Here is a 23028-nt window from a genome sequence, read left to right on the forward strand (position 1 = left end):
AAAAGCTTTTATCCTGCTGTATTTTGCTCTACTTCTTAATGGCACATCCTGTCCAAACACCACCGAGCTGCTGTAACAGCACACTGTGGTGCACAGAGCTAAAAGGCTCTTCCGCTTCCTCTAGTTCGATGAGCGACGGTGATTGGTTTTCAACAGGAACTTGGGTCCTTCCTGCCTGTTTGAGAGTCTGATCCTTTCATTACAGAGATTAAGCAAATTTCATCTGTGAGCACTGGCTGTGTGTCGGCAGAGATCCCTGGTAAGCTCAGCCATTTACCTGAAAGGGGATTGGATATAAACAGCCAGCGAGTACGTGCTCTCAAATACCATATACAGAGCACAAAGCACTCAATGTAATTAAGGCTAGAAGCACAGTATATGCATTATATGAGGATGTATGAGTTAATGGGCTGAGGTCTCTGAGGCTAATCTAAATCATAAATGTCTGAAATAAATACACGTTTTCATTTAATCTTTAGAAATGAGGCAACATCATTTTAACAGCAGGGTTTTTTGAGACCATAATACAAACAGCATCTGTGGTAAATTTCTATGGTACATTTCTCTGATGAAAAGGCTACTGTAAGATTTGAGCTAAAGGACTCAGAGAATAGGGACAGCTTCAGACAAACACTCAGTATCTCGATCTCTTAAATATCCTGCAGTGAAACAGGTTAAACAGGGTTAACCATGACCTATGCGTTAGAGTAGCATTCATTTTCAGGTTCATACTTGCATTTTGGGTTTCTACTAGCACATGTTTACATGCTTTAATGTAGGGGTGGGCGACACTTATTATACTTGATGCTTGTTCCACACAGGATGTATAAAATGACTATATCACAAACTGATTATAAATTGTGACATACATTTTTTAAGCCATCAAAATGAGACTCGCTATGGCCGTTAAGTTCTCTCGCTCTCTCTGTCTCACAGGTAAACACACACACACACAAAGACTCAAACATGATGAGTCACATGCACCCCCCACACATCCGGACCAATCTCCTGGGCGACAGTGTGTGAGCAGGTGAGGCGTGTGTTTTTGTATCTGCAGGCTCTACATGTTGACCACTTAGTTGTATTTTGCAACCATTAAGAATCAGTGCAACGTGCAAATATTATAAATACATAAACTAGAGAGCTCACATTCAACGGCGCTGCTGTATCAGTTCAAGTTTCTGCAAACTGCTAACAGCTAACTGCTGACCAGAAGCTTCAGTTGTCACATGAAAAACATCAACGCCTCAGGCCCAAAATGAGCCGAGTGCTTACAAATAAAAGCACCGGTGGTTCTACTTTGATTTACTTCATTATAACAATACTTTACCTTTACTGGAACAGTTGTTTATTTAGTATTTTAGTAGTCCACCTAGATAAAAGTAGATTTCAAAACAGAGATTTATTGTGAATCCTGATATAGCCTTAAAATATTGCATTATTATTTACAGGCCATATCGTCCAGCCCTACTTTAACATTCCCAAAACACTTTATTTTCTTCACACTGTCTGTGCTTTAACACACGTATTCACCCTCTGTCCGAACGCTCTGTTTTAGCACCTGTGTCTACAAGCCCCCCTCCTGATAAAGCCCGGTCTGCTTTCATTAGTCAGCGTTTCTCTATCTCTGTGTCTCTGCACTGTTATTGCAGCCGGGGAATGACTGTAACAGAGTATGGCGGCACTTTCTACTGTGAAGAATCACCAATAAAAGCCTCTGAACCAAAACCCTGATATGTTTCAATAGGAATCTGATCATCTGCAACCAAGATTACATGTGTTCCTGATGTTAGCATGTAGCTTCTTAATGTAAACATCCACAGTAGTGTGCCTGGAGCAGATAACTGTAAAAAGAAATCCATCACGAGCTGACGTCATCTTGCAGCCAAAGTGGAAAACACAGTTGGAAACAGAGTATTAAGAGCGAACTAAGGCCTGAGGTTTTTGCTCACAGGGACTTTTACATACATTTACCTCACTATTTGAAACTTTGGCCATGTTTGATATGAACATCCGACATTGTAACATTACATACCGTATTTTTCCAAATAGTAGCCCGGGCGTTTATTTCAGAGAATCGATTTTGACCCCAGGCGTTTAAAAGAACAAGGCGGCTATTTGCTCAAGGCTTTTATGGTTTTTTTTCCACCGACCTGCACCAGGCCATTATTTGGTTACAGTTCCTGTCCAGTATGTTTTTAGTGCAAAAATATTGTATAATGTAGGGGTGAGTTCGTGTACAAAAATCTCTAAACGTTTAGAGTGGGTGATTTTTTTCATGTACACAGGTTTCACAGCTGGGTGGTGCTATTGCTTTATACCAGTAAAGCCCCAATTATCCGAATACCAACCGAACGGGCCATTTAACCAACAGTTACAGGCCACCACACCGAAATATCGCCATTCCGACAGTCCACCATCCCAAATTATGGTCCCTGAGTCCTGACAGTAAGCTATGGCGAGCCTGTAGAAGCTGTATTCCCCATGCATGTCAGCGATTTTCACCGGGGACGCACATGAGTAATTCAGGCTGACATTACCTGTCTTTCAGCGAACTCCTCTGATAATTTTAATTAAAGGCATGGCATATAGGTCCACAGTAACTTATTATTATTATTACTGGGTCTTATAAGGGTGGGCTACAATGAGTACCGGGCCATCAAATCACAGCATCCGCGGTGAGAGGACACGGAATTGTGTGCGCTTTTATGCACGTGGGTCAAGGCGATCACGGATATTTGATGTGGGAAAGATGCAGCCAGATGTAATACCTGTTTTAGATAGATGGCTGTCTGTCCGTCCGTCTGTAGCACGAGTCACGTGCACACTTCACCACCGACCCGTGCGTAAAAGCGCAAACAGTCCCTTGGCCATGAGGCAATCAATGAGGAAATAATCGCCCGGGCGTTTAATCGGACCGGCGTTTAATCCGCAAAATGGGATCAAACCCCCGGCAGCTATTAGTTGCCCAGTGGCTATTTGCCACCGGGCGACTATTTGGAAATATACGGTATATGACAGAAAATAAGGAAAAGCATGATGTGTCCCTTTTAAGTAAACCAAAAAATACTTACTCAGAAGAATCTATGAAGTATATAACAAGGGCTCCGATGCTGAGAGCAAATACGAGCACCACCTGCAAGAAAAGAAAAAAGGGACATTTGATTTAAGTTGTTATGACACTACTAAATCATCCAAAATATAGTTTTACACAAAAACTAGTTCAGCCGGTAGATGTTCAATCTTTGGATGCTTTGAACTCTCTTACAGGAAATGGGAAAAGGAGGACACCAGCTTAATGCATTTGACCTGTTTGGCTAATTTATTCCAAAATTAAAAGGGATGTGGAGCAATTTATTAAAACAAATGGCAACAAGTGTCTGTCCTCTAAACTTTTGATGATGGAAATACTTTTTTAAAGTGCGCTTTTCAAAACCAGGTTACAAAGTGCTTTTAGAGCAGAAAAATAAATTAGTCAAGGTGAACTAAAATAAAAAATTAGCAAATCAAATTTAAAGTAGAAGAATGAAGAATTCAATAAATGCACTGAGACACAGTATGACAAGTGATAAAAAGGGAAGTCTAAGACACAGAGAAACACATTATTAAATTATCTTTTCAGAGCAATTAGTCAGTTAATTAGCCAATCACCAGAAAAGCAATCAACTATTTTGGTAATCAAGTAATTGTCTTTTTGCTTTTCTCTGGTATATATAAATGTAAATTGAATTTATTTAGGATTTAGGACAATCGAATAAAAGAAGACACTTGAAGATGTAAACTCAGACTGTTTTCTGTCATTTTATAGACTAAACAATGAGATAAATTGATCGACAGCTGATAAAGTAACAGTTGCAGCTGTAGTTTTATTCTACAGCTTATTTTCACAGAAGCATAACTATTAAAACAAGCAGTGTGTCAGATTTATGGAAATTTCATGGCATCTAATGGTGAGGACTGCAGATTACAACCGGCTGAAACTTCTCCTGGTAAGAACTGCTTCAGAGTTTATTCTTCAGGAGGTTTTTACAGGGAGCCTAATTATCGACATTGGTCTCTTTCTCTCCAAAACAAATGGAGCAGGTGTTTAAAACCACCAAGTCAGTGTTTTTCAGATGCTGTTTAGCATGTCGGAGATGAGTTGCTAGCCCAGCACATGCTTATGTGTGCTCACCTTTTTTCTCAATTAACGTAAGATTCAGACATTCAGGAGGTTTTTACCAGGAGTCAAATTATCCACAGAGGTCTCTTCCTCTCTAAAACCAATGGACAAGGTGATTTAACCCAGTAAAAACACTGAATAAAGCAGTTTTATGATAAAGAAATCAGTGTTCTTCCAACACTCTCCTCAGAGCCCTCAGAGGGGCTTCTAACTATGCGAAAACATGAATGGCCCTATCTAGAGCCAGTGTTTGCCTTGTCCGTTCTGGACCACTATAGAAACATAGTGGCGATCTCTGTAGATGAGGACCTGCTCCCTATGTAGATATAGACAGCACATAATGAAAACTCAACCATTCTTATTCTCAGGTGACTACACCAAAGAAAACATACTTATTATATTATATTCCTGCCAATAAATCCCCTCAAATTGTACACGCTGAACCTCGTGTGAACGGACAAGAAAATGTAACGAACAGAACAGAAATGTGTTTCCAGGTGTGTAGCAAGTGTTTAATGCCTATTAATGAGCATCGACGGACCTTGATAGAGCTCGTCAGCCTGTTATAATTGTGTTATATAAACCAAAAAGAAAGAGTCACAGTTTGGAACAGCAGTGTCACAAACAGACTCATCAGTTACTGTATATCCAACGTGTAAATAAACACACAAGAGCTCGGCTCAACATGTAAATAAGCAGCGGAAGAGTGGGCGAGGTGACAGAAATGGCTTCAGCTTTCACAGACACAAACAAGGAAGGATGCAGCTGAGCCCGAAGCTTTCGGTGGCCACAGTGGAGCAGCATGATAATAAAAACCAGGGCACTGCTTTGACTCTCTCGCTCTGCCTTTCTGCAGGGGGAGACGGCGCTGAATAAACAGGAGCCTGGAGCGAGAGGAGAGATGTTCAGAGCGGACTGGGAGGCAGGTTGCAGGGTAATAAACATGAGATCGCGAGGTGTTAGTGAACAAAGCAAAGAGTCGTCAGGTGACAGCTCTGACACTGAGACAGCTCAGGTGACACTTAAAACGAATACCACAGGAAATCAGTCTAAACTGTAAATACAAACAGGTAAATGGGAAGGATGAATCAGTTTATCTATATATTTAGAGATCAAACAGAGCTCGAGGTGACAATCGATGTTACCTGTAGGAAGACAACCTGTGTTCTCTCCCGACACAACACCACTGTCACTCAGAATCACTCACTAAAAGTGACTGCTGTCATGTTGTGTTTGTCTAACCACAGAAGAAGGTGGAAGATTATCAGAAATGGAGGGCAAGCGACAAAATATCTGTTATCTAACTACAGCAAACTTTTTACAAAGTAGGCTACAAAATAACTAAACCGTAACAAAGTCCATGAGCTTATACATCTCATATTTTTGCAATGCAACACGTTATATGTGTCTTTTGGGATGGAAGGTGGGGAAAAAAATTGATTTAAGGTTTTTTTTTTTTTTTTAAACCGACTTTAACCATCAATATTTTGATGTCTAAATCAATATAATTCAAATGCGGAGATGGAAAGAAGTTGCTGCTTTTATTGTGGTAATTAATGAGTAACATGACGTCATGTCTGTTGAAGTTAGATGGCAGAAAATGGCTGACGGACACCACTGTGTCTAAGGACACGGACCTTCAGCTGCTTGAATAGCACCTTGATTTCAGCCAGCCCAAGGCAGACTCCCTGTAAGATCAGCAAATTTTCTGTTGCTGCCTTTACACAGATTTGACCCAGCCCTGCTGTGAACCCTGGTTCTGGGATTTGCATTGGCTACATTCAAGTTGCTGTGGCCGCTATAAAAGGTCTTCTGCATGCTATGCTCCCAGTGGATGGTCCCCTAGCAGCAGGGAGTAAGGTGGAGAGACCCCAGGGTGCATGAGCTTGCTACTTCTTGTCTTATTTGGGGTCTGATGAACAAAGAGAGCAAGAGTCGGGCAAGGAGGGGCTGAGCAAATCAATGCACTGCCTGCAGCTCCACAATGGAAACAGATTTCAGTTTTTTGTTTATTTTTTAGCTAGCTAAAACAAGGAAAGAAAATCAGTAAGAGGCTGTAGGTGTTGATACTGCGACAGTCATAAGCAGTTTAAGTTTGCTTCAGAAAGTGTATATTTTTTATTCATTCTATTGCACATATAACGTCCATTTTAGTAAGTAGAGTGTTTTTAATATAGCACATTTTACAGTGTGAGGTCATCAAGTGCTTCACTGGAATAAATATGTTAAGAATCTAGGGCTGGCCCTAATAATCGACCAAACGTCAGTCAACCAGAGAGGTCATTGGTTGGCAAGATTTCATTGGTCACTTAGTCACAGAAAAAAGACAAACATGAAACTCTGTGCCTTGTCAAAATAAATCAAAACCTGTATGACTGGACCATGTGGGAATTTACTTTGAAAGGACAGACACAGGAAGTGGCCACGCTCAGGAGTCGGAGTCAGGTTAATTTCCAGGGCTGATACCTGCGGTTATTCCACAGGCTAGTTAATAACATGTTGGGCAGGAAATCCAAAGTGTGGGATCATTTTGAGAAGGTGAAGGATGAACCCAAGGTGATATGTAAACTCATCTTCACTGGTCATTGGTCAGCTACAAACATGACGTATCATCTGAAACATGGAAGTAGCTACATGCCCATTAGCCACTTAGCACAATCATTACTGCTTTGCCGACAGCGTCATTAACAGGCGGCTCGCTCAGTGTGTGACGTGCACTTGTAGATAAAATATAGGCCTATATTAATGAAGGTTCATTAGTACGGTTTTGTATTTCTCTGTAATGTAGCACAGTGTTAACAGTGTTACTGATACTATTCTTACACATACATCTAGAACTCAAACCATTGTGTTGCCCCGCCCACAATATCTAATCTAATAATCAAATGAATACTGTAAACATGCAGGCAACTAGTCGACTTATGGCCCTATATGACGGTCGACTAGGGAGATTCTTAGTCGGTGGCAGCCCTGTAAGATTCAGATGATAAAACAGTTTATTTAGTGCTTTTCATGGCAGTATGCGATGCTGCTGAAGCTAAATTCAGATAGAGTGTCTGACACGCTTTTACTTAGACGATATTCAGCCTCTAGAATTGTTTAGTTCAACTTCTTTCCATGGTTCAAGGTTAAAAAAATCATAATAAATCACAATATCAAGGAGAGCGAGGGAGATAAGTGTTTCGTCACAGCCCTACTTAGAATAGACCTAATTCTTTAATTGTACATTATTAATTGATATTTAAAACTCAAAAAGCACAGCAGCTCATTAATACTGTTGCAGAATGAGTGTCCTAATTTTCCCTTGTAAAAGTCAGTGCTAATGCAGAGGAGGGCTCGACCCAGAGAGACACACATACGACCAGAAAGGTTTCTGCCAGACAGCAGAACAAATGTTTTACATCCTGAAATACACTACCAGGTTATCTGCGACCCTACCTGGCTTTCATCTATTTAGAAATGACACAATGGCCATGCTGAACAAGAAACCAATGGGCATCCATAATGAATGAGCTCAGCCTAATTCATTTCCATGATGTGAAATTGTATTGTCAACCTGCAACCACTGATGGCTCTGTAATGACAAAAAGCACCCGCATGCATTTTTAATCGACCCTTCCTCTTTGAAAGCCAGGAAATCTCTTTATGCCTCTGACCATCCCAGTTTAGAAACTGGAAACAATGTTGGTGCAACCCTAGAAATGCTAATGCCGCCGGCAGAGGGAGATTCAGTGATGGCAGTAAATAAAACACATGAGCTGCAACAAAGACAGGGGCAATCATGACTGGGTTTGTCAATGAGGTGACAGCAGACGGTGCCAGCATTCATCATTCATCCCAGTCAGCCGATAATGATGCATCACATCTGTATCTTCGGCCACCCTCGGCCATTTGCTGGCAGATGGCTGCAGCTACAAGGAGGTACAGTGAGCTCAGACTCACAGAGAGGAGAGGCCGCTGCTTGATGACCAAGAGAGCTGCCAAGACACACTCGGTCCAATTTGCATCTATTTTTGACAACATTCTCTTAAGCTCTTCATTTAATGATGCTGCGAGTTACAGGGTAAGAAGGAAATCACGCTGCAATAAAAGAAAATGTCAAATGTGTCAAATAAAAATGGAACAATAATCAGTCACTGACAGAAAGGAAATTACTGTCAGTATTTTTATGAAACTTTCAGATTTAAAAAGTCCGTCAAAGTAAGTAAAGTCTTTGGATTCACATCAATGTCAACTCTCAAGTTTGTAAGAGCAAGTCTGAAGTCAAGTCTCAAGTTATATGAAACAAGTCTCAACCAGTGACTGCATAAAAAGATGAATGATGCATCTCCACTTTCTCTCACTGTACAAAAAGAAGCCAAAATATCCACCATAGCCATCTTGCACTACTGACGTCATGTGGAGCCAAAGTCTGCATTTCATAAGTAGTTCCACTTGCCCTCATTCACTTATGCACGCAAAAGCTTACATCGCACGGAGGCCACTTGGAAAGTAGGAGGTGGAGGAGGAGTGGATTTAGTTGGAACGCACCTCACCTCACTTTCAGTCCTAAGTATCATGGATCGACTGCCAGTTGCGGGATTAGCGCTATACTGCTTTTCTTTTTACACATCAGATACCTGTAGACTACTTTCTGTGAGGTGAAGGCATCATCTGCGTATAATTGCAATATATCAGCAGACATTTTTAGCTGCATTAGTTTCTGATTTCAAAATTTTGGTTTGTGATCTGTATCATGATTATTATTATATTACTGCCACAGGCTGATGATGATTTTCTTGAGAAAATCTGCTGATAGACAGGTGAATTTATACACCTGTATGTTGACCCATTCATACAGACCTATTAGGAAAACTGAAACTGAAAAGCATGTCCAATTGTCCATGTCTTCTGTGGTGGTGCCCTGCTACTTTGGATGTACTTTCTTGCATCATATGCATAACTGCAATGCACTGTGGGTTATTACAGACCTCTGGAATGACCATTGTTGTTCGTTCACTCCCTCAGCCCTCCGAGAGTCAATCTCACCAAGTTCACTTCAGTTTTTCAGACAGTTGCAACAACACATTTGGTAAATGGACTCCACGTGTATAGTGCTTTTCTTGTCTTCTAACCACTCAAAGTGCTTTTACACTACATGTGACATTCACCCATTCACACGCAGTCACACACTGGTGACCACTGCTCACACACCGATGGAACAGCCATCCGGAGCAATTTGGGATTCAGCATCTTGCCCAAGGATACTTTGACATGCAGACTGGAGGAGCCGGGGATCAAACCCCCGATCTACCAATATGTGGATGACCTGCTCTACGTCTGAGCCACAGCTGCCCCAGTCACTCATATAATGGCGGCAGGGGATTCCCCTGAGGGTAAGGGCCAAGAGGAAGTCAACAAGGGTATGTTGAACGACTATGGAAACGCAGTGAGAGTCTGCACCCACCCATACACCCATTCAACTACTGACGTTGCACCTTTTACAGCATCTAAAAGCTAATTAAAACCAAACTTATCAGAAAAAAACAAACATTGAACAAACATAAGGATAAGAACTTTTTGAAATGACAGAAACCATCTGTGGGAAAAATGTATTTGATGTGTACTTTGAGTTTTTAGTTTGGCCCATGCCCCACCCAGTAACATGGAGGGTGGGCTTTATGCCAATAAAATCTCAAGTCCTTGCGAACACGTCAAAGCCAAGTCTTCCAATGCAAAATGAATTAAAATGAGACAGAATTTGACCATTTTCCTTTCAAGGCAATGTTGATAGCATTTTTTACATGTCTGAAATGAGGTCAAGCCTAAACATTAGGTATTCAAGGTATAAAGCTATGTAATCATTATCCACTGTTTAATTTTTTTTTCTTAATTGCTGCAGGATTTTTTAGATCAAAATTGGGACTGAATTGAAGGTCAAAGTGTCAAGCGTAAGTCCTTCGACGCAAACATAAATATACATGTTGGTGAAGATTCTCAGTCATCCAGGTCATGGTCATCAGTGCATTATTGTGGGCAACTCAGAACTGAAGAGGTCTCTTGGATGCGAGGTGAAACATCTTTAAGAAACTCAAGCAAATCTAGTTGCCTACAATATAGCACTTAGCATAAATATACATACACAAATGACTCAAAGACTTCTTTTGAGATTTGAAAACACTAAGGTCAATACATAAATTAAACTGACTTGACTTTTTCAAGTATCAAATAAAGTCTTAAGGGATTCAAATAAATCATATCTCACAGGGGTCAAGTACAACTTAAGTCCTCCTTTGTTTTTTATTTAAAAAGCCTGACGTAAGTCTGGAAGGTCTAGTGTGTGGGATTTTGTGGCATCTAGCAGTGAGGTTGCAGATCAACTTAAAGTGTAACGTGTGCCAAGCGTGTAGGAGAACTATGGTGGCCGACGCGAAACACTAATGGCTCTATCAACAGCCAGTGTTTTGTACGTTCTTGGCTAATGTAGAAACAACATAGGGGAGTCCATGGAGAAGGACCTGCTCCATATGAAGATATTTGCTCATTCTAAGGTGATGAAAACACACTGATTCTTATTTTCAGGTGATTATACACTAATGAAAACATAGTAATGAATATCATATTCCATTTCTGTCACTATAGCCCCCGAAATCCTACAAAAGGTACCATTAAGTGTACAGCTCTCAACATGAATAAGAGAAAAAAACTAATGTGCAACACAATTGGCACAGACACTGTGAAAATTAGGCTGGCTGAAAAAAAAAAAAATCTGATAAATCTTCAAGTCCAACTGTGAGGTGTTTAAAGATTTAGCTCTGTGTTTGTTAAAACAACAGCAAAAAAGATTTCTCAACATTTTATGACAACATCATTAATCATAAATGTTAAGAGGGAACAATTCTTCTAGGTCCACTTTCACAACAGATGATAATACCACCAAACGATCCTGTTTATACTGCACAGTGTGTCAGGGCCCTGCAGAGTGCACCAGCAGGTCTCAAGCATTCAGAAGTCAACCTACAAACATCAGAGAACCCACTCATGCTCCTCCACTCTTCCTGGAGTGTGACTCACCATCAACCAGCGTGAATAACCTGCCAAAGAAACGGGAACTTCGCCTGGGCAGAAAAATCTCTTTTACCGTGGGGGGCGAGCTCAAAGTCCAGGGCTGTGTCACCTTCACTGATATTTCAGAATAAAGGGATTTTTCTTTCTTTTGTAGTCGGGGAAAGAGACAGCGGCTGTCACAGAGGCAAATGAGCCGCGGATGCTTTTAGTGTGTTAGGAGGGTTAAGTTAATATGACTGTGCAGCAGTGGTGTGGTTAAAGGAATATCTAATGAGGCCTCATTGAGATTCAGGTAGGGTAGAAACATCCTTTATAAAGTCTGCAGTGGGAGGTTGTGTTACTGTGTGAGCTGCTATGCTATCTAAAAACAGGGTTCAGAAGAACCAGGGGTCGGTTTGTTCCATATTCCCTTCAAGCGTGCGGTCACTGTGGGGTCAAAACTCTCATTGGTGGGATGCCAGAGATGTATGTGTGTGGTCAACAGACTGTCTTTGTTTAGATAAACCCTCCGTTTCCCCACGGGTCACATCCAGTTCATGCAGCTCCTACTTTGACTGTGTGCAATTTCAATGTTCACGGGAGCATAAGTCCCTGACCTGGTGTTCCTCATGGGTGGCTGTTTGACCCCCAGCAGCTTCTCCAGCAACACTGCGCTGCTCTCCAAAATATAATGACCTGAGGACAGTCAATGTGAATTCCAGCCCATCTGTCTGTCCTCAAATGCCACATTGATTAATAAAGCATCTTGGACATAATGGCAAACACAGAAATACAAAACAGCACAATAGAGGAGAGAGAAATCAATGTGCCATCCTAAAGCTGAACAGTGCAATTACAGACTGTGATATGAATTGCAGTGTAAGTGGAAATCCCATTTTTCTTTTTCAGAAGCTGAAAACAAGTTTCAAGTGGCATAGTGATCAGAACTCTCAGTTTTAATCGATAGAGACATTTTCTCTGGTGTGAAAATGTATTTGTTCAGGTCGTGAATTTAGGTGTCATTTCACTCTGGAGACACTGGAGACATGTCCCCAGCACTTCTGAAGTGGCGAATCTCGTCACCATTTAGCTTTTAGCTTGCACCAAGAAATGTTAACTAACACCTGAGAACTGTTTAAGAGAGGTTTTTCTGCACAATAAGAAAACATACTATATCATGTACATATAGAAGACACTAAGGTCCATCCATCCATTTTCATCCACTTATCCAGGGCCGGCCCGCGGGGGCAGCAGGCCAAGCCAAGCACCCCCAGACGTCCCTCTCCCCAGCAACACTTTCCAGCTCCTCCTGGGGGACCTCGAGGTGTTCCCAGGCCAGATGACAAATGTAATCCCTCCCGCCTGTTCTGGGTCTGCCCTGGGGCCTCCTACTAGTGGGACATGCTTGAGTGGGAGGCGCCCAGGAGGCGTCCTGATCAGATGCCCCAACCACCTCACCTCACCCCTTTGACGCGAAGGAGCAGCAGCTCTACTCCAAGCTCCCTCCGGATGTCCGAGCTCCTTACCCTAATGGTAATGCAGCCTTTAAAACGAGGAGGGGGGGACCATTTATGCCACATCATGATACACTGGTATCCAAAATCTAAGACGATATATAGTCTCATATCTCGGTAACGACATATCTTCATATTTCCCAGCCCCAGTGAAGTGCTGATCAATAACTAACAAATTCTTGACAAAGTTTCTTCTTGTCCAAGTTTTTTTTGTGAACATCATAACACATGAGATATTAAAGTCCACAGGTTTGTAAATTAAAATGAATTAATGTGTCATTAATTTGAATTAGTGCCATGTGCACATTTAAAGAGGTTACAAAGTGACGCAACATGGGTCATGGATGCCAGTGAATTCCTAGACAGAACACAAGATTCACTCCAGGAAATAAACACACAACAACCTTGTAAAATCTGTACATTTACAGGATTCAATACTGTGATTATAAGTTGTTTATACTGTCTGGCTATTTTTTGGATCAGCTGTGAGTCACCCTGCAATGATACAAATCATCACACTCATGAACTTGACCACAGAATCATTTAATTGCATGTATTTTATCCATATCTTGTTTTAATGCTTGTGTGGTTTAGAGCAGCTATAAATGTGGATGAGCCTTGAATTGTGAGACACACCTTGGTCATCATGACCGTCCCCACTAACTAGACTTTCTTTACAGCGCTTCCGCTCAGTTTATCCTTCGCCCGGGGTGATAACAGCAAATTAGCACATTTACAACAACAGCCATAAACGTGATCGACTGCAGCCCTGACAAACACGGACTGCGAATGAACATCTGAGACGTTTACTGTTTGTCATTACTGTTGAACTCCTGCTCCTCTGCAGCTGACGGGACATGTGTGATGCAACTTCAGCTCTACAGTCTCAAGCTATTGTTACTGTTTCCATATTTACAGTATTTGCTGCTGAGGCACGGTGATGGATGATGAACTCTGACCTCATTATGACCTTTTAATACTTTGAGGCTCCCAACTGTCTATTTGGAGCACTTAGAGTACACGCACAGTGTTTGTCAGCCCTGAAATAGGGTTGCACAATTATGGCTAAAATAATAATCCTGATTATATTGCTAGATTTCAATCTATCAAAATTATTAGTCACTGCTGATTAGAGGAAACAATTATCTAATGGCTCTTTTTGTGGATCAACCTTGTGGCTATTTTGAACTACAGCAGCAAAATCTTGACGCTGCACTTACAAACATGTTCATATTAGAAATGTCACGCAATAACTTAAAAACTATTCCTGCTGCTGTTTAAGTCAAACCTCAGTCCGCTTTGTGAACGCAGCACCAAAACAAACAAACATATTCATCAGTAAGTCAAACTGTTCAAATACAGATGCAAATTTAAGCTCTAGCTGTAACTTATATGCTTAAAAAATGACAGAATGGGCCTTTAAATTACAGCTGCGTCCACACTCAGCCCAGACCTGCGATCACTGGCTGTGTCTGCGTGCACCCCATGCTTGTGGCGACAGGCAAAAACACAACATGCATACTAATGCGTTCTTGGATGCTGCTCCTGAAGCATGATCTTAGTATAACCTACCCAGCATGTGTTTCATAAGCAGCCCGCAGCCTCATCTGCCTCTACCAGAAATTATGATTAAATGGTCCAAATCACAGCTGTTCTGTGTTCTGTGTCACCCGGGTGTGTTTGACAAGGTCACAGGCGGGAAAGACACACAGACACAGATTAAAGGTCAAAACAAGTACATTTTGAAAAGGGCATCAAAAGTTAACCCTTGACAGCGCAGGAGTTCATTTTGATTATTACTTGTTGTCATAAAAAAAGTGATTGTTACCATGTGCACAGCAATGCTTTAAATGCATATGGTTATCATTTTATTAATGAGGGTAAACAATTACTTAACCGCCTTTTTGTGGATTAAGTTGCCATTCATGTCTGTTCACTTTCTTTTACCTTAACAACATAAAAGGTCATTTGCCATTAACTCCTGAAACAACATATAAGACCATTAAGGATACCAGCGACAGGGGCATGTACCAACTATCAAGAGTTTCAAATACGGAGTTAACTTAGTGAAACGGTCACTGTTCCGCACCAAAACTACATGGTTACGTAAAGGCGAAAAAAAATTCCTTGGTTAGGTTTTAAAAAAAGATCATGGTCTGTGTTAAAATAAGTCAGTTTGTTACGTTACGTTACGTTAAAGCAATAAATCAGTTATTAGCAAAACATTGGAGGCATTTCCAGCTGTAATTGTGCCACCAAAACCAGGTATAAGCAGCTGTTTTCTTCTGCCTTAACATAATCATGTGTTTACCACAACATTGTTGGAACGTAAAGAAACAGAAAGTTTCAACATAACAGCTATAACATGCAAATATTCGATATCTGTGGTTTGCAGAAACATATAATGCCAACATTTATTCTGGCGATTGGGTTGCTGTTGTTCCCCATTTCCCCCAAAGTCAATAAAGTATTTCTGATTTTGTACATGAAGTGAATAAAACATATTACATTTAACAAGTCAACACTGATGTGCTTTCCCACAAGACACAAACAGCGTTCTCCTTGGTCAAAGTCCTGTGTTTGTTTGACCCAGCCATCTACCCTAATCCCCTCCTTACGCGAGGACTTTGTTACTTCTTAGACCAGGTCACCTGACTTCCTTCTGTCCCCCCATCATAAATACCACTAGAATAGAAGTCACCATGTAGCAATTAACGCCAATATGGGTCGTAATAAGCTGCTTGCACAGCAGCTTATTACGACCTATACAACCGTTTTTGGGGAAGGACTGTCTGTTGTTTTGGTATAAATACCCACAACAACGGACGTTCTCATGACATTTACAGGGTCGTCTGCTGCCAGAACTCAAGTGCTTTCTGACCAGAGAGAGCAGTGGTTTGCAACTTTTGGGTCCTGGTCCATTCTGAATGGACCGCAAGTGACTCGTGAACGTGTCAAGTTTGTAAAAAACACACTTTATTTTGAAGTACACTGAATTTCAGGCACCTAGCTTTTACTTTGAAGTGCCATTCCCTGCAGTCGAGTGAGTGACTACCGGACAACTACATGACAGAGACAGCAAACTAACTCAATGACATGGCCAAATGCAAGTATGATGCACAACACGAACTGTGTGGACGCTGAACTTATGACTAAGGGGAAATCTGGACCGTATTGCTAGGCCAGTTGGGAACCACTGGTCTAGTCGATTTACTGAGTTGAGAGGTTGATGCTCTTTCCTGACTATCAAAAAGTGGCAACTTTGTGAGGTGTTAAAATGTTAATATTATGTTTACAGCTTGCTGCTCTACTCCTGAGGGGCCAAAGAAAAAAGTGTAGAAGACTAGCACACTGAGAAAGTGATTGACAGCTGGGACATGTTGCCTTGCAATAGGCAAGACACCTCTTGCTGTGATTGGAATCAGACTGGAGGGTAAAGTCTCGCTGTGTGCCTCATTTTTTAGGTGCTCAGTAATAAAGCCTATACAATGAAAAATGTGTGTTTTTTGTAGATGATTACTTTTTTATGAGTGACATGTAACTTTGATCCATGCTGACATCACTTATTTAGATTAAATTTACAATTTGAGAAAAGAATGATGGGAAAATTGGGCCTGAGAGGCCTGTCTTCATTAATTTTATCAGAGGAGGAAGCTTCATACGCAGGACTATATTGAGATATATGGATACATCAGAACTAAATGAAAAACTTAATCTCAGCTTGGCAGTTAGTGTCACATTACTCATGATCAGATAAGATAACAATCAGATTGCATAATGGGCTGTGTTCACTGACGACAGCAGAAAAAGGATGATAAATATTATATAATCCCCAGACGTGTGGTAAGACAGGAGCTCATCATGTGTCATTCTGATCATGCACAAGCTGTTTATCAATCAAGTGATTCACGACTGAGACTGAAGCTGAAGGACAGCTGGATGGTTCAATGTGTCAGTCTGCAAAACTGCAGGATCAGTGACCCTGCCAGGGGTACTTCTTCATCCTGGTTTATCAAGGACACCAGACTGATCAGTAGGAGAAGAGTGACCATGTTGAACTACAAGGTTGATGGCTCATAACTGGAGGAGGAAAGACAGCACATAAAATCTCCACGAATGGCACTGAACCTAAAAACAAAGACATTAAGTTAATGCTTTATTTTCTTAATTTTCAGTTTTAGCACCAAGTACCGTCTTAAGTGTCAAAACAGCTTAACGTCTTTTTTTTCTACCTACAGTTATGTTGTGTTTCTAATCATCAGTTTGTCAAAGTTCAGAAAACACAAATCAAAGAAGATAATGGCTCTGTCTTACACACAGCAGCACACAGCAACTCTCATTGCAAGTTTTAGACCAACGCAGTTACAATTTTCATGGCCAGCGTCCATGTTGTGTAAGCAGCAAATGTACAAGCACCTGTGTACCCTGTGTACCCATGGGCGTGTAGCACTAAAACCAAGGTGTGGTCAGCCATGTTGCTATTTTAGGGCAGTATTTGTGCCATCGACTGACAAAAATCTGGTCCAAAGGTGCAGTATTTGCCTTCTATTAAAAGGACGTATTATTCAGATTGTAAGATGTGCTCATATAGGCGGGTTCACAATGCTCTTACACTCTGCTTGTTACACACACAGTGATGTGTGGATGGTTGTGGGCAGGTGAAATAATTCATCATTAATGAGGAAAATATTTATTTTATTCTGTACAATGAATGAGCTGCTGTCTGACTACCCATTAAGAAAGATTCTGTGCATTTACGCACAAAATGCAGCATAACCTTGTTGATTTGTTTCAGAAGCTAGAGGCTTAGTTCCGCTGACTAGTTTTCGTCTACAGTTTTTAGTTTTGTTGCTCAAGGGTCCCACGATATTTGCTACACTGGCATTAGTGCTCAAACTGCACTACTCTCAGCAGAAAACCACTCACTTCCCCAATTTGCTGTATCTGCCACGTTATTAGCAGTGCGCCAGGTGCAGGAACACTTGGCTTTTAAAGGAAATGGGAGATAAGACTCGGATTAGCTGAAATTAATCCAAAACACACCCATGATTATTTAAGAGACTAAATACAAACCCTTTACCCCTTGCACCTTAAGGCTCATTTATACTCCCTTTACATATGAACATAGATATATCCATGTCAAATACAGCTGGGTATCACAACTGATTTCCTGAATCCATTTAATTTCGATTCACAGGGTTCCAATTTAATTCAATTTCTGATTTGATGGGGGATATTTCAGTTACAAAACTAATTTTTGCTAGAATGTGAAAGTGATTCTCAGGGAACTAATATTGTTAATTTTTCTACATGTTTACATGTTGCTAAACAGGTGTATTGATAAAGTACAAACTTCTTCATCGTGGAGGTTTTATTACACTTACAGTGACAAGCATAGCTGTCAGCAGCTCAAGTTATTTCCACTTCTCTTTCCACTGCCGCATCTCTACTTTGTGTCTGTGTGTGTCTATGTATGTGTGTAAAAGGACACACAGAGAGCACGAGGAGCAGCTGCTGCAGCACAACACCAAAACATAAAGCAGTAAGCCAACAGTAACTTTGGAGCTTCTCAGTACCACAGTTCTTAATAATTTAGCACAGGGGAGGTTTACTACTGGCGAAATTAATAGACTTAAAGCTTCACGCATCTGTGAGAAAAAGCGTATATTAAAAGATCAAACTCGGATTTTATGAATCGAATCGAAGTCATTCAAATGAAGATTGATATGAATCGAATGAATCGATTATTTTAGCCCTATTTAAAATGTTGCAAACATCACTGTCCTCATACGTCCATGCATCCTTTATGATTGCATAGATACAGCCTAAAGATGGCACTAGAGGGCAGAGTAAAAAGTCCCACAACAACAAACGAGGCAGCATTGTAGATGGCAATAGTCTTGACATTCTGACGCATGAACGGAGAATTCTTTTCACTACATATCATTATATATTACCAACTTGTTCCATTCCACCATTATTTAAATTTCGGTCATATCTCACTTGGACTACACTACACGACCTCCATGATCTCCTCTGTACTGCAACAATTCATCAGTGTCCATAAGCTTTCAGAAAACGTGCATAAATACAGATGAAATGAAGGCAGAGTACAGACAGAAGGCCCCGTCTGTCTCTGTCTCCATATCTAATGTTGACATTAATGAGCCCTTAATTTGCACCCAGACAGAGCATGTGAGCGGAGCGGAGCAGGTGAAAATTTCCGCTCCTCGCTTGCAGACCTGTCACTTTGCGCTGCTCGTCCGCTCAGTTCTGCGCATTCTTCGCTCCATCATAAATTTTATCTCGCTCCACTTGCTCAACATTCCGCTCAAAAAAACTGCGTCGTACTACCCTAACCTGTAATCTTCTATTCACAAATAAAATGGGGTCTGCCCATTTTTCCGACAGCCCATTGGTCCGACATCCCATTGTTCCGACCATATTAAACCCATTGTTCCGAAATCCCGTTGTTCCGAAATCATCATGATGCCCTGTGGTTAAGGTCTGGTTAGGTTTAGGCACAAAAACCACTTGGTTAGGGTCAGGACAAGATCATGGTGTGGGTTAAAATGAAAAAGAAAGTGACAAACACATAAGCCGTGAGCCTGCTCCGCCTCAAGCTTTTCCCAGCTGACCCAGAGCCGGTCGCGGCGCACCACCAAGGCAGAAATGCGCCCACCGGGAGCCTTTCAGCACTGCGGAGAGCTCCCCACACAACCCGGACCCCAGACACTTGTATCTCGACCAGTAGCCTGCTTTTGTTGCGTTGCTGATCCTCTATGCTACACAAATACAGTAATAATCAAATATTGGAACAACGGGATGTCGGACTAATGAGAGGTCGGAACAATGCTACAGCACCAATAAAACATGAGCTTGGTAGATTCTCCGGGGAAGCCCTCTCCCTGCAGTTAGGGACTGTTCTACATGGTACCACTGGCAGGGTGGAAATAAGTCAAAGTGTAGAGGAGACGGACCAGGTTAAGTGGCCGAACTGCGGGGAAGCCCTCTCGCCTCTCCCCGCAGTTAGGGACCGTTCTCCAAGGTACCACTGCTTCTCTTCTCAGTTTCTTTTCTGAAGTACACAGTAAACTCCATAGTTTTGAAAGAAAACAGTGTGGGTGTGCGCAGGTGCAAAGATGCATTCTGGGTGGGGCATGAGCAACCGGAGTGAAATTGGAGCGAGAGATAAGGCTCCACTCCACCTTTTAAAAAAAATAGCCACTCCTCGCTCAACACAAAATCCTCCCGCTCCCCGCTCCACTCCGCTCACATGCTCTGCACCCAGATAATGTACCATTAACTGGCAAAAGTGGGGTTAGACATGCCCTCAATGCACATGAACCATGCACTTTAGACCATGCTCTATAGACTACTTAATGTTTAGCAAGAAGGAATATAAAGCATTAATGTCTTTCCTTTCCAGAAACAAACCACAAAGAAACCACAAACCCCAGAAGATGATTCCCTCTTGCATTAAACCCAACTAGCCTAACATCATTGACAGAGTAACTGAATACCCTTGAAAAACTTCCTCTCACCTTTCTACTGTTATGTGCGGTAGTACTCAGGATTGGTTTCACCTCTGACCACACCCATCAGAGACGCTGAGTGGGGTCAGAGGTAACGCAGACTTCAAACTAATGAAGTCAGTGGAGCTCTGCTTTTCAGCCTGGTGTTTTGTTACTCTCTAGAAAGACAAAAAGACGGGGCGATAAAAAAGTAAAGGCCATTTATCAGAGAAAACATCCTCTAATTATGTTGCCCAATCAAATACCTGCAAGCACATATTCCTGGTAGATTATTTACACTGTGAAGGCCGTTTTTCTGCTGTTTACCTGCCAACTGTTGCTAGGAATAATGAAATAATAAAATCACTATCACTATGTTAACTGTCCTGAGTTGTAAAGTCCTCCCTCACAGTATTATAAACCTCTCTGTAGTGTTTTGGTATCTGATAAACGGAAAAAACGCTGATGCCCATTTCGATGGAATATTCTGAGATTGAGTAAACATTTATTGTGCAGTAATAAAAACAATGTAAATGGCCTCTGGTAATACTCTGTTTGTCTCGTCCACTTGAAGATAGTTTACAGAGTATTTGGATCAGTTCATCGGCGTATGAGTTGAGATTCAGCTGCTCAACTGTTTCACTTTGTCTGAAGATGTTTTACAGATTATCTATAGAGTATATGTGACAATCCATGAACATATCTACATATTCTCAGAAGAATTTAGATGAACTATTCACTCAACTTATGCAGCATATGTTTAGTGAATAGTTCAAGTTATACTCTACAGATAAACATCTAAGATAGATAAACATCCACTATGTTTTAGAATAGATTTTACTGTTTACTTTTAAGGCTCTTTGTGGCGTCTTTGCCTGCTATATCTCCAAACTCTTAGCACCAAAGCAGCTCCTGACTGAAAACAAAAGGAGATAGAGCGTTTGCATTCAGGGCCCCGAGGCTCTGGAACGATCTGCCTGAGGAAATCAGATAAGCAAAAAGTCTCTCTTAAGGCCCTTCTTAAAACATACTTTTATCAGAAAACCTTTCCTGATTTTACTTGAGTTTTGATTTCCTTTAAACTCTGTTTCCCCCCCTTGGTTTTGTTTTTTATCTGTTTTCTTTTGAATCCTGTTGACTTCATGACTTGTGTGTTTTACTTTGCTGCCCTGTGAAGAATGTTGTCAAGACAAAGCGAAACAATCGAATTGTTGAATCTCAACTAATAAGATGCTTTAATGTTACAGATATTCTATGAACTATCTGAAGGTGGACTGTCCAAATAAAGTCTTACCTTGCCAATTCATGACTTTTGTCGCTCTTATCATTATTCGTTGTCCTACCTTAATTTGGGGCATAATCATGCTATAAGTTTTGGAACTACAGTTTGCATAGTCTGGGGGGCTTTGGGGGATGTAAACAGGAAGTACTACATAACGTTCCCATGGAGTCAAATCTTGAGCATGCTGTTTTATTTGGATTTTAGTGGGGCTACCCTCGACTAGTCCTAGTCAACAAATAGTCGTCATTTAGGGCCATTAGTCGACTAGTCGCCCACGTTTATGATATTAATTTAATTTTTAATTTTATACTTTGGGCGGAGCAACACAATGGTCTGAGCGTTGCTGAGCATTGCTGAGCATGGCCACTTCCTGTGGCTGTCCGTTCAAATTAAATTCTCACATGGTCCAGTCATATAGGTTTTGATATATTTTGACAAGGCGCAGCTCCTAACAGAGTTTCACGTTTGTTTGCTTGTTTCTTTCTGCCACTTAGCGACCAATGAAATCTTGTTGACTAATGACCTTTCTGGTTGACTAACTTTTCGTCAACTGTTAGGGGGCCCTAGATTTTAGCCCATGTTTTTTTACATTTCATCATAAAAAGTATGCTGAATTAGCTTGTATTAGTTCCTATATGTGATGCTCCTGGATTATTTTGACACTGAAGGAAATTTAAAAATGTGACAATTCTCAGGCTAATTCTGTAGGGAGCGTCTTTCTCCTTGATTTCTAAGCTGATATTTAGACATTCATTCACAATGAAATATATACTCGTAAACTCAGAGGGTGCGATTCACACAAAGTCTAAATGTAATATGTACATTATGTCTCTCTAAGGAAAAAGAAAGGACTGGAGGAACTGATCAAGGCACCTGATTTGGCCCCATGCTGTTGGACGATGCACAGGGAACCTGGTTTCATATATCTCATCTCTGTTTGATTGAGTTATGAGAGAGAAATGAGTAATATTTTTGACCCAAATTGCAGCAATTGGGCACTAATGGTCTTAAAGTACCTTATCTGCCTGCATGAGCTGTGTGTCGTTCCAGCTGCTGCGGCTCCGACTGCTGAATTGTTCACTGGTTACATTGTGCATGGGGAGACATTAAAGTACAACACTGTATGAACAGAATAGTAATTTTAAAACCTGATTTAATTCAACTCAACAACTCGTCTTTTTCCCTGGAAACCCTTACAGACAGATTGATTGTAATATTCAGGCTTGTACTGCATCATTCAGAATCCTCCCCAGGATGAGTACATTGTGCAGACGGTACAGTATCCTGAGCACGTCCTCATCAGTGGCTTTTCTTTTGTACGTGTGCATCTTTCACACTCAGGAGTAAGACCGGTGGGTTTAAGGGATTTCTCTCTCATCTTGTCAATAAAAGCAGATTATTTCTTTGTCTACCAGGCTTCCTGTGGAGCCGCATGCAGCTGCTTCCTCATCATTAGGGATCACCAACAGCATTACGGCAGCCCCAAAGGGATAGACCTGCTATTCAGAAATAACATCATCACTCCCAAAC

General features: G+C 41.2%; 1 protein-coding gene across 1 annotated transcript in view; it reads right to left on the reverse strand.

Moving 5' to 3' along the window:
- Nucleotides 1-23028, reverse strand: part of LOC125881277 (calcium-activated potassium channel subunit alpha-1-like) — a 148850-nt gene that overhangs the window by 76064 nt on the left and 49758 nt on the right. Inside the window, exon 3 of the mRNA XM_049564364.1 lies at nucleotides 3075-3136. Within this exon, the coding sequence (XP_049420321.1) occupies nucleotides 3075-3136 (62 nt within the window). The remainder of the gene's footprint in view (nucleotides 1-3074; nucleotides 3137-23028) is intronic.

The sequence above is a fragment of the Epinephelus fuscoguttatus genome, linkage group LG20 (assembly GCF_011397635.1).
Source record: "Epinephelus fuscoguttatus linkage group LG20, E.fuscoguttatus.final_Chr_v1".
Taxonomy (NCBI): domain Eukaryota; kingdom Metazoa; phylum Chordata; class Actinopteri; order Perciformes; family Serranidae; genus Epinephelus; species Epinephelus fuscoguttatus.